Source organism: Grammomys surdaster, unplaced genomic scaffold (assembly GCF_004785775.1).
Source record: "Grammomys surdaster isolate TR1022 unplaced genomic scaffold, NIH_TR_1.0 122147, whole genome shotgun sequence".
Taxonomy (NCBI): Eukaryota; Metazoa; Chordata; class Mammalia; order Rodentia; family Muridae; genus Grammomys; species Grammomys surdaster.
The window spans coordinates 11,396-24,009 of NW_021617718.1; the positions used below are offsets into that span (position 1 = coordinate 11,396).

The window sequence follows — 12,614 nt, forward strand, 5'->3', positions numbered from 1 at the left end:
CTGTGCCTTGAAACATGTCATGGTCTATACGGTACACTGCCTTGAATTATGATCTACCTGCAGTTCTTCAGAAGATATGGTACACTGCTTGAGTTATGGTCTCCCTGCTATTCTTAAGATGATATGGTACTCTGCTTTGAGTCTATCTGCAGTTGCTAAGCAGGATCTTGCAGTTGCCAAGCTTCAGAGGACATTGTGCAGGTGGGGAAAGGTAGGGGGTAAGGGTAAGGGCGAGGGTCCTGGCTTCTGGCATCTCCCCCTTCTCTGTTTAGTTAGAGAAGGCGTCTTATGTTCAATCCCAACTATGTGAGTTTTGAATTTGGATGTCTAATTATGGGGGGTCTTAGACAAGTTCACAACCCCAAAACACTGATGTGAGACGAGTCACATCGATGGTCGAAGGCTTTAGGCTGTCGACGATGGGCAACGTCAAGGGACTCTGATGTGGGTGAAAGGAGGGTGAGAGCCCTGTCTTAGGCCATGAAGGCTGCACCCACTCCCAGCACCACGCACTCCTTTTCGGCTGCATTGGGTGGGCCCCTGGGAAGTGGACCTACAATAATCCCGTCATTGGGCTAACTCACAGCCATCCTAGTCTCTTGTAAATGTTCAAGTTACCAACCATTTGTCAGTTTGGGGTGTAATATTGTCATAAAGGAAGGCTCCCCAATGTTAGCGGCCATATCAAGGGTGGCCTTGGTTTAGGAAAAAGCCAATTTTTGTTGTGGTGATCAAGAGGCCAAGCTCTCTAGCGAGAGAAATGAGGGCAAAGCCAGGCATACCAGGAACCCTTCTGGAGGGCATGGAAGTCTAGGGGTCGACCGTAGGGGGAGGCAGGGGAGCTGACAGCTGTGTCAGTCTCCTGCGGAGTCACTTCTGGATCCTCTGCAATTTTCAGCTGATGGTAATGAACTTCAACTGCCTTCTTGATGGCAGCATCAACCTGGTTCCGTGGACGACAGGTCACGGGCGATGATCTCTGTCTCGTGCGCACATCCTCTCAATGAGGGTCCGTCCGGATGGGTCCGTGCCTCGAGCCCCACGTCTGGGTGCCACTTGACCCGACCGGCGGGTCCTGGTTATTCGTGGGGGCGAGGAGGACTGCAACCTGCTATTCTTCAGAAGATATGGTACACTGCTTGAGTTATGGTCTCCCTGCTATTCTTCAGATGATATGGTACACTGCTTTGAGTCTATCTGCAGTTGCCAAGCAGGATCTTGCAGTTGCCCAGCTTCAGGGGACCTTGTGCAGGTGGGAAAAGGTAGGGGGTGAGGGTAAGGGTGAGGCTCCTGGCTTCTGGTCCATCTGGGTTAGAACTTCTAATAGCAGGCATCACGGGTGATTCAATTTTACCTGGAAAGAAAAAAGAAGGGGATTCTCAGGGAGATTTCTCTTCCCTGGATGTAAATTGTTATTCATCGTATTTATGATTGGGCCTGGCTTTGTGAGGGTATCTAATTTTTCATTAATATTTGTGGTAGCCGGTTAGCTGTGCCTTCTGTGGTATTGGGCAGGCATATCAGTCCTCGGCTCCATAAGGGAACTGGGACTGGGGCATTCCCTTTATGGGTATGAGGGTCCTTCCCCATATCTGTGGCAAAGTTTTGTTGGTCTTGGTGGTGCCCGAGGTCACCAACATGGTCAGCAAGAGATTTGCCATGAGCTTTCAGCTTTAGAGAGAGAAAAGTGAACAAGGCATGATGGAGAGTATTTCAGGGGGACTCCTTCTGAGGGGGTACCGTTCCCCCTCTTTTGTTTTTAAAGCCAATTTTTCAGAGTTCTTGTAAAATCAGGGCAGAAGCGCCAACAGTTGCTCCTTCCACACTCAGAGAGTCATGAAGGTTTCTCTGTGTAGCCTTGGCTGTCCTGGAACTCACTCTGTAGACCAGGCTGGCCTCAAACTCAGAAATCCGCCTGCCTCTGCCTCCCAAGTGCTGGGATTAAAGGTGTGTGCCACCACCGCCCGGCTGTTGTTTTTTTGTTTTTGTTTTTTTTTTTTTTAAATCAGTGACAAACTTAGTGAAATAGAGACCTTCTGAAAATCCCAGGTACTGACAGTGAATACAGAAATGGAAGCCATTAAAATTGTATGTTAGAAGATTAGGTAGGCTGAGATCTGCAGTCCCAGCACTGGGACACCTCTGAAGTAGGAGAATGTTGAGTCGGCTAGCCTGGGCTACATCTCATTTATACACACACACACACACACACACACACACACACAGAGTCTTTTTCAGTACTGTATAGTCCTGTAACCCTTTCTTATCTCTTTCCCCGGGTTTCTCCTTCTTCAGAACTCACCTTCAAGCTCTACCAGCGGGCCAAACACGTGTACAGTGAGGCTGCACGCGTGCTGCAGTTTAAGCAGGTGTGCGAAGAAGCACCAGACAATGCAGTCCAGCTGCTGGGTGAGCTAATGAACCAGAGCCACCGAAGCTGCCGGGACATGTATGAGTGCAGCTGCCCTGAGTTGGACCAGCTAGTGGACATCTGCCGGTGAGCTGAGAGGGCCATGTGGGAGCCAGAATGTGCCACCAGGGAATGCTATTTCAGTGAACAAAAAGCTGTATCCTCATAATTTAGATGAATCCTTCCTCTCTGAGGTACTCCAGTCCTCATGATGTAGAGCCCCCATGTTCTTCCTGTGTGTCTGCAGGGTGGTTTGAGACCTGGATTTCTGGGGCTCAGAAGTTAATCTGGAACCAGTTTCATTGCTAGCTGATTAGACCTCTCAGGAAGGCAGCTGTTCTCTGACATAGGCATTTTATATATTTCAAACCCCCCTAGGAACCTAATGGAGTTCTGTCTAGAAGAGAGTTAAAAGAGGGTCTTGAGCTTGAGAGTTCTGCTGAAGGAGGTGGGCTGGAAGAATCACTTGGAAAGCCCCTCTTGAGTTGCCATATTTATTTTGGGCAATTAGGGGAAATAAAGACCAGAGAAAGGCCACTCTATAAACTTGGCTATGACAGAAGTGTAAAGAGAGAGCCTCTTTCACAAACTCTCCAGACCTCCCTGTAATTGTGCAACAATGGGATAATAGAGTCCTTCCCAGGGAGGTCCCATGCTGACCTTGGAGAACTGAAAGGGAAATTGGAGGGGAATCAGATGACCTGTGTTAGCTCACTCTGACGATGACACAGTCCTGCACGCAACTAGCAATGGAAATGTAATTAGCCATTTGGCGCCTGTGGCTTGCCAGGCTCATGCCACACCCATTCAGAAAGTTTAAACCCAGCAGCTAGAGTGGATCACAAATGGCATGTGGAACCTGCATGGCCCGTGGCTGAGGCACGTCAGCATTTGCTCACTAATTGCCAAAACCCCTTCCAGAGCTCGTTTTATTTTAAATAAAAAAAGCATCAAGGGCCCAGTAAATGGAAGAGACAAATACTGTTCAGTTTTGGATATAAGAGGAAGTGGAGTGATTTGTGTAGAAATGAGGAATCAGTTGTCATGGCTTGGAAGGGGGATGGGAATTTGAATCCTCCCAGAAACAGTATGGATGGGCTCCGCCAGCCTCCTGGAATTTTCCAGTGTGCTTTCTTCTCCTCGGATGATCACCAGCAAAAGTTTACATTTCTGTGGGCAAAGAGCTTAATGATGATTAAAACAATAATTTGATTGCTTGTGATAAATGTTGCAGATGGAAACTGGGAAGAGGGATAGTGACTGCTGGGCTTGAAGGGAGAGTCTTTAAATGGAGTGGTTGGAGAAGGCTTCTCTAAGGAAGCGACACTGAAACAGAAGACCTGAAGGAACAAGCAAACAGGCTGTTATGTGCGAGGCACAGCAGGGAAGGAAGGAGAGAGGACAGGTGAAGTCTGAGAGGTTGTGGATATGACACTGTACATTGACCCCATCAACTGTGGACAGGATTCACACTGCATGCACCCCATCAGCTGTGGGCAGGATTCACACTGCACGCACCCTGTCAGCTTTGGGCAGGATTCTGGCTTCCAGAAGAGAAAGGGGCAATGGATGTGATGGTTGATTCTGTCCTAGATATGTTTGAAGGGAGGTTCTAGACCATTGTGACCATTGCTCTGTGGGAGAAGGAGAGGAAGGAACCAAGAGGACTGCTGGTGTTTTTTTGACTGAGAAATGTTTCCTGTTTTCTTTTTCTAAAATTATTATTTTGGGAGGAGGGCAGCCATCTTTTCCAATTCAAGGTCAGAGTTCTCCATAGGCCATACAGAGTCCCATTGTTACTGTGAGACTCTCCTTAGGTCAGGGCCCAGGGAGGACAGCTGTAGGGGTCAGGACACCACTGTTGCTGCCTCCTTCCCTGCCCATAGTCAGCCCAAACCTCACATAGAAGCCAAGGTACTGTCTTTTTGTCTGGGAAGTGATAGTGCAGGAAAGAGGTGCTGAAGACATCCAGAGGAACCAGGGATAAAATAAAGAACAAAAACACAAAACAAACAAACAAACAAAAAACATCCAACCAAACCCCTGGAGCAGAAGAGCAGTGAGCAGTGAGCTCAGGAGGTCTGGAGAGCACCGTGGCTTCATATAAAAAATCGACCTAACTACGTAAGTGTAATTTCCTTGTGGTTTTCTTTTCTTTTTTGACAGGTTCTTATCCTGTGGCTCCTGGCTGGACAGGAGGGCCTCTTCTGTAGCTACAATTGGCCTCCACCTCCCAGTAGTTTTCATGCCTGAGCCTCACGGGCACACACACTCAGCCCTTGGGCCTTCTTTTGTGTTCTGAACAGGTTTTTCTCTTGATGAGCAGGACAAAAATGAAATGTCCTCTCACTGTCTCACTGACTGACTTCGAGGACCACTTTGGAAATATGGTCCAGCTCAGGTCACACAAACCTGCAGTGTGTGGGGGTCTGTGGTGATAACATAGCCACTAAAGCTGCATTCCCATACTCAACTACCTATCTGTTCATACAAATACTTTCCAAAAAGTTTCCTCAAATACATAGAAATTTTAAAGTGCTACCAGGTAGCCAAAGGTAATGGTGGCAAAAACGTCATTGACAATACTCCCTGAACCCGTTTCTACTTCCCTCATCTGGTCTCCCAAGCCGACCAACAGCCCAGGCTGCCCAGTTTCTCAGTACACTTTATCTTCTCTGTAGCAGGGAAGTCTGAGCTGCTGTTTTATTAAACAAAACAGAACTCTGCCAACATGGCCCATGCCTGGCATTCTCAGGGCCCTCCCAGGACATGCAGCATCTTTGTGTCCTGGAGATGATATCAGGGACATCAGTTTAAACAGAAAAGAAGGCCCAAGGGCTGAGTGTGTGTGCCCATGAGGCTCAGGCATGAAAACTACTGGGAGGTGGAGGCCAACTTTAGCTACAGAAGAGGCCCTCCTGCCCAGCCAGGAGCCACAGGATGAGACTCTGTCAAAAAAGAAAAGAAAACCAGAAGGAAATTACACTTATATAGTTAGGTCAATTTTTAAATTAAGTTAATGTTAGAATTTTTATTAGATGAGATGAAATAATGAAGGAAGAAGGCAGTCTTTGCCCAACTATAAAATGTCTATTTTAAATGAACAAACTGTAAATTTAAATTTTAATGTAGAATTTCCTGAGGAACACAGAAGCCAAGTCATGTAGGACAGCTCATTTGTTATTGGTTCCTTGAAGGGGGGAAAAAAACTAGTGCTTTTTGTTTCTGTTTGGCCACTTGTTGAAATTAGAAAGGTTTCCTCCCTGTATTATTGCTGTTATTGCCCAAGATATTAAGGAAGACAAATGTTGGATTCTCAGGATGAGAGTGGGTGCAGACATTCTTTTGCTCCACTCCCCTCAGAAGTCTTCCCTCAGCCCTGATCCCACAGCTGGGCTGCTCAGCCTCCTGAGCCCCTCCTCGATAAGTCAGTCATAGATGTGTGGTCTTTCACTGGGGCACATGCTGACCTCCATGCCCTGCCATGGAAGGGGAGAGTTCTGTTCTACCTGTTCTGGAGAATCATCCCTCTTTAGGCAAATATCTTTTACCTCTAGGGTGTTGTAAGTGACTGACCACACTCTGAGGCAAGCTACAGCCATCTTGAGGCATTTGCCTGTGATAGCTTGCAAGATCATTTTAGTTGGGCTGGTTGACTGTTTATAGCCCCCAGTGGAGGGGATGGAGGGTCACAAACCCCCACTGAGTATCCAGCCAGATCCAGCTCTGCCCTAAGTGTGCTTGGTCCCTGGGAAAGGCTAGATTATAAAGGCATGGGAAGACTAGAGGGTGGCTTTCCATAAGGCAAAGGGAAAGCCCTCATCAATGCTGAGGAAAGGCTTTTTAGGTGAAGTCTTTTGAACGCTTGAGCACACACACCTCTGTAAGTAATCCCTTACCTGCTATATTAAGAAGCCAAATAAAGTCATCGATTACCCCACCCAGTGAACACTGGGAAACCAAACCTCCTTTCGTTGTTGGGAACTTTGGAAGGGGTGGGGCATGCTGCCCTATCTCCTCCTGGGAAGGAATTTTAGAGACACTGATATGCTATACAGTCAATTTGTCCTCAAAAGAACTGCTTCTTAATGGCCTTTGATGCCCCATGTTCTGAAACTAATCTACCGACATGTTTTCTCATTCCTTCTTCTATCTGCAGCTTTGGAAGACTGCAGTTTCTTGACTCCAAAGCAATCTGAAAAAATGTCTGTAGTCTAACTATAAAAACTTGCAGAAATTATGCTGGAAGGTTTGTTTTCCTGAGATAATTGCCAGTTTCCAAAGAGAAGAAGCTAGGATTCCTTGCGGTTTCATGACAGCCTACCACAACACTAGAGCTGGGCTTACCCTGGGCTGCAGGATGGATGTGACCTCTATTTGTATAAAATGTAAATACTTCTCTAATTTGAAATGCAAGGCATAATTTTCTCCCTTTCAAGTCTGTAGCAGTGGGGTCTTTTTGTCCCTCCACCTACTGCCCCCCACAATGCCTTACACCCCGTTCAGAGCTTTATAATCAGCCCTGTTCACTGAAGACAGGGCATTGGAGTAGATGTAATAGGCCAGCAGTAAGGTCTGGTTTCCTCCCAGGCCTTTGCTGTGTGAAGTCATTGCACTGACAATCCCTTTTTATACCATTCTCCTCCTCATCACAGTGGCCTGTAGGAGATTTCACACACCACAGGGTTGTTTCTTGCAATGGTCCTGTTTCTATTCTGACCTGGTGTAGTGAAGGAGATGTATTTTTAAATTTTATTAGTTTCTCAGAACTTCAAACGTAAAAAAGTTTATTAAACAGCCTTGGCTCATCTATATTTTCTTCTTGATTTAACACCTTTGTTGATCTCCCAACTTTAGACCTTACTTGTAGTTTCAGAGACATGCAAAGGGCATTTTAAGAGCCACTGAAAAAACATTGCTGTTAAGACTTCTCTGCCTCTCTCTTTCCCTCTGTCTCTCTTTTTCTCAGTGTGTGTGCGCGCGTGTGCGTCTGCGTGTGTGCTTCTGTGTGTGTGTGTGTGTGTGTGTGTGTGTGTGTGTGTGTAGCTGAATAAGGTAGTCTGCTGATTCTCGATACAATTACTTTGGTTTGTGAACAACAATGCTGTTGACTGTGGACAGAAGGCTGCATTATAGCATTTCTTTTTTCTTTTTAAACTTTTTATATGGTACATTTTGATCATATTATTTCCTGTCTCCCAGCTCTCCCTCAATTCTTCCTTCATCCCTACCCACTCAACTCCATGGATCTTCACTCTGTTTAAAACAGTATCAACAACAAAAATTTACAAAAAGGAAAAGATGAAAATCTTGATCTCTGATGATTTTGGAGCTTGGAGGGATAGAATGGAGCCCATTCTGCATCAGGCAGGGTGGCCACAGGGAAGACTGAAGATGCAGAAGCAGATTAATTTGCCCAGAGGTCTCTTAGCCTCTGCTTAGTATGAATACTAAGTCTGACAGAAGGTTTGGAAAAATGGATCTCTTCCAGCTAGATCAGAAACAGCTCTCTTTTGATCATTTCTTTCTTTTTAAAAATGCTCTAAGACAGGCTCTCACTATGTCTTCCTGTCTGTCCTGGAACAAGTTGGCCTCAAACTCACTGTAATCATCCATCTTTTGCTTCCCACGTGTGCCCCACCACTCTATTCAAACTATTCAAGAGAGAAGTGTATGAAAATATCCCGAAAAGGCCCATGGAAAGGAGTTAAAGACCTGGTGAATTTTGCTCACAGAGCATCAAGTGGGCACGCTCTCACCTAGAGCAGACTGCGGTTGGCTTTAAGGATTATTCTGAGATACTTCAAGGAACCTTCCATTTCTTCTGCCTTCTTCAGCTATGGTAGTGTTTGATGTGACCTCCTATGACCAAGTTTCTTCTTTAAATCAACAAACTACAAACAGGCCCTTTTCTAGCTTAGGAAGTAAAGACCATTCAAGAATCTCATAATTAAAGCAGCTTTTCAGCCTGGATGATGGGAGTTTGGGCTGAATTCAGCTAGAAGCTGCTATTTGAGGGTCATCAGAAGATTGGTAACCTTTTATGGTTGTAAGCACGTTTTTCACATTTAGGAAAAATGTATTTGAATAAAACAAATGATTCATTCACTGGAGAGCATCACCAAGGGAAAAGTGAGTAGCTAATGTGTAGTAATCCCAACTTCCTGGAGAAGGGTAATGGTCTGTTCATTCTATTGATGTTTTCCAGGAAGTGGAGGGAAAGGAGAGACAAAATTGGGCTAAATTAATTATGAAGTTTTAAATCTATTACTAATTTGGAGTAAATTTCATTAGAAAAAATAATTGGAAATGTTTTTGAGTAAATTACATATTTGAAAGAGAACTGATCCTTCAGTTTTGTTTAAGGTTTTTGCACTAGGTCAGTTCTAAGGTTTGAGACTATGGTTGGTTAATAGTGACTACAATTTCTGGCTACATGGAGGTTTAGAGATGAAATGCTTCCCTCTCAGTGAGCATTTAATTTACTGGCAAAGGTGGGTCTTCTTGTTAGCTTAATCCCAGAAAGTTCAGGGAAGATGGTATACACGGTTAGACTCGCCATCCATTTTGTGGGAGGTTTGCATAATTTTTCATTAGTCATTATGCAAGCCAACCAACTAGCCAACTTAGAGTTTACTAATAGGCTCTATGCTAATAAATGTATGCAGAATAAACCTAGGTTGTCAGTTCTGAGGAACTGGTTCTTTTTTTTTTCTCTCACTGTGGTGTTAGGTATTGAACCCAGACCTCATACATACTAGGCAAACTTTCTACCATTGAGGTGCATGCCCCGCCCTTAGCCCTCGTCTGATGTCAGTGTGTAAGAATGGATAAGCTTTATGAATACAACTGAGAGTGATCTGGAGGTGGCTCTGTCAATAAAGTGCTTGCTGTGCAGTCATGGGACCTGGGTTGGTATTCTTAGTACCCACAGAAAAAGCCAGTTAGAAGCAACCAACACCTGTACTCTTAACATTGTTGAATGAAGAAAGAAGACTCTCTGGGGCTTTTTGGCCAGCTGTCCTTGAAGAATCAGTGAGCTTCATGTTTAGTGAGAGATCCTGCCTTCAAAAATGAAATAGAGAACAGTGGAAGGAGGTACCAGATGTTGACCTCTGGACTCTACCTGTCCATGTGCATACCTGTACATCTGCACTAACAGAAACATGTACACATGCATAACTTTCCACTGTCATCAATAAAGAGAATGCAGTTGAAAGAGCTATCAGGATTTCTAGTGTCCAACACTGTAACAGTGATTTTAATTTACCCTCTTTAGAGGTGACCTTCTGATTCCCTGTGTCACTATGTCCACTGTCCATCTTCTCACTTCCATTCCTGATTAACTGGAGCCTTGCTATGCAACTTTCAAGTGGTTACTGTATGGCTATTTGAGATCAAGCCTACAGTGGGTGGTTCTAGGTCTGTAAAGTAGGCACTGTTGATAGTTATTATTTGCCTTCAATAGCAATGAGTAACTTCAGATATCACCAAAAAGGTTCTCAGTCCTGAGTGCTGGAAAAAAAACTTGTAAATTATATTCAATTTAGATTTCTTGTGTGTGTGGTGTCTACACATGTGTGAGAGTACACATCCATGTATGTGTACATGTGTATAGAGACAAAAGGTTGTCTTTATCCATAGCTCTCCATCTTAAATGTTTTTAAAATTATATTTCCCCACCTTACATTTTGAGATAGAGTCTTTACTGAACAGAGCTCATAATTCTTCTAGACTGGCTGACTACTGAGCTTCAGGGACATGCCTGTCTCTATTTCTTCTCACCAATGCTAGGGTTGCAGACATGGGCTACAGTACCCAACTTTTATGTGTCTGCTTGAGTGGAAGACACTACTTTCTGAGCTATCTCCTGAGACCCCAATATATATTTCTTAAAGCTTGAAATTCCTGAATACCCCTACCCCAATATTCTCTTCATAGGACCTGGGAAGAGGGTGTGTTCTGTATCAAGTAAGTTGCTATTATTTTTGCTTATTGGTGATAATGCTTTGTTTTCTCATTGTTTTAGGAAGTTTGGGGCCAAAGGCTCACGACTTACTGGAGCAGGATGGGGAGGCTGCACTGTATCCCTCGTGCCCACTGACATACTCTCCAGCTTTCTCGCAAGCGTGCATGAAGCTTATTACCAGGGGAACACGTCCCGCCTAGCTCGGGAGAAGCATAGCTTATTTGCTACCAAGCCTGGAGGCGGGGCTTTGGTTTTCCTTGAAGCCTAAATGATGTTCAACATCCCAGAAAAACTATTTTGGGCATTCAAGAGCTGGTGGGACTTCCTGTGCCACAGTAAATCAGTTCCTTTTCTATTTTGTGTTGTGAGGTACAGTTGTTATTATCAAGATGCATTTCCAAAGAAATGGTGAAAGCTAGGCTTCATAATGACTACTTTTCCTTCTTACATGTATTTTTATGAATCAGAGCCAAGGATATTGTTAGATAGATCTTTGAAGTATGATTAAGATTTATTGATGTGAAGATTTTAAAGATGAACAGCAAAATGTACTTTTAATTGAACACTCCACTCCAATTAAACTGATACAGCTGAACTGTGTATTGTTCTTGAAGGGCGGTCACTGCTGGCTTCCCTTAGCCCTCTTCCATAATCGTTGAAGTCTTCTGATATGGTAGGTAATGACAACGATGAATATGGTGACTGCGGTGACTGTGGCGACTCTGATGGTGATGTTGATCCTCCATATTCCTCCTTGAGTTTAGCCTCAACACGCTAGGAACAAAGTGCAGGGTTAAGGGTTTGCAAATATTAGACACTCACAGTATACTTGAATGTCAGATTTCTACATCTCTGAAGATGGTGAAGATCACTTTGGGAGGAGGAGCCAAAAGATAGATTTCAGAAGACAATTTTGAATTGACTTTTTTCCTACTAGCACTACATGTCCAATGCCATTCCACCTGACAACCCCACCCATACCTCACATCCCTCTTGTGGCTGCCTGGCAAGGCTTGTTTGTGTAACTTAGTCCTCTGTAGGGCAGATGTGCAGTATACAGGTTTGAGTGACTAATCAGAAGCCTGAAGTGTGAACTGTCAGTGATGGAGTAAGGGCACAAGTGTCTGGTCATGTGGTGACAGGCCAATGCCAGACTTCCAGAAGCCCTTTCTAAGTTGCATGGCAGGATAGGGAGATGAAAGAGGGTTTTACTAAAAGACTCAGGTGACAGAGGTAGCTTGTATTGTGGTTGGGAATCACCACGGCTTTTGTTTCTTATGACTGTGTCGTCCCATTAAGAGGCATTCAGAGGCTAAGTTTCTTCATCTGCCTGTTTCCAAAAGGCATAGGCACACAATAGTATTTCTTAAAGGACAAGTCCCTGGGAAACCAAGATCCATCCTAAAACTAACTCCTGACACATTTCCTTCTAAATACCTGAGCAACATTGTATCAAATTAGTTAAAAAAGTTTTTTGAGTTTTCTTAAGCACAGTAATCTAAGATCTGAATTTATTTAACTTTATGATCCTGCATATTTTTTAATGGCCTGTATTCCCCACGACTAATTTGTGGTTGGTTAGAATTCTTAAGAAGAAGAGGAAGAGGAAGTGGAAGCAGAAGCGGAAATGGAAGCAGAAGCAGAAGCAGAAGCAGAAGCAGACGATGACTTAGATCATGTGTCACTGCTCTGTTAGTCCATTTGATGATTTTCACCATGAAATTCCTTCATAGGAAGATGATAAAAATGTTTAGTAATTCTAATATTCAGTGTGAATACCTCAGTCTTTCTAGATGTTCACAGTGCACACCTCTATGAGGACACAGTCATTCAAAGTGTTCAGTATGTACGCCTCTATAGAGAACCTAGTCCTTCTAGGTGTTTTGTCTTTGGTGAGGTACAGACTCTACTGAAACTATTCTACTCTAGTTTGGCTCCCTGTTTGTTAAGATTGTTTCAAACCTGCCTTCAGTACCTTGTGTTCTAGAAGTTGTGAGACATACCCAGATCTTCTGAGAAGAGTAGGGGTGGGACCAAGGGCATCGCTTCATAAATAACTGGACTTGGAAAGGCTGGCTAGACTCTGAAAGCTAGAGTAGACAGTGTAGACCAGCAAAGCTGAGTATAGCCTGTGGAGGGCTCTGTGGGACTACAGGGTTTGCTTTAAAATGCGTTGAGGAATCTTGTCAGCTGCACTGGCTGGATCAGGCAGCATTCAGATTAGGAAAACAGGCC

General features: G+C 44.3%; 1 protein-coding gene across 1 annotated transcript; it reads left to right on the top strand.

Moving 5' to 3' along the window:
* The first annotated feature begins 2,046 nt into the window (after positions 1 to 2,046).
* Positions 2,047 to 10,979, top strand: LOC114636110 (N-acetylgalactosamine kinase-like). The gene is made up of 2 exons (XM_028784389.1): positions 2,047 to 2,497; positions 10,440 to 10,979. Exons 1-2 carry the CDS (start codon positions 2,418 to 2,420, stop codon positions 10,645 to 10,647), a joined length of 288 nt encoding a protein of 95 aa, XP_028640222.1. The 5' UTR covers positions 2,047 to 2,417; the 3' UTR covers positions 10,648 to 10,979.
* Positions 10,980 to 12,614: the final 1,635 nt, after the last annotated feature.

What these genes read in the sequence shown, in the direction of transcription:
- LOC114636110 (XM_028784389.1), top strand. Translation starts at nt 2,418, where the DNA reads ATGAACCAGAGCCACCGAAGCTGCCGGGACATGTATGAGTGCAGCTGC. An exon ending in CAGCTAGTGGACATCTGCCG is followed by an intron (nt 2,498 to 10,439) that starts GTGAGCTGAGAG and finishes TCATTGTTTTAG; the next exon opens with GAAGTTTGGGGCCAAAGGCT.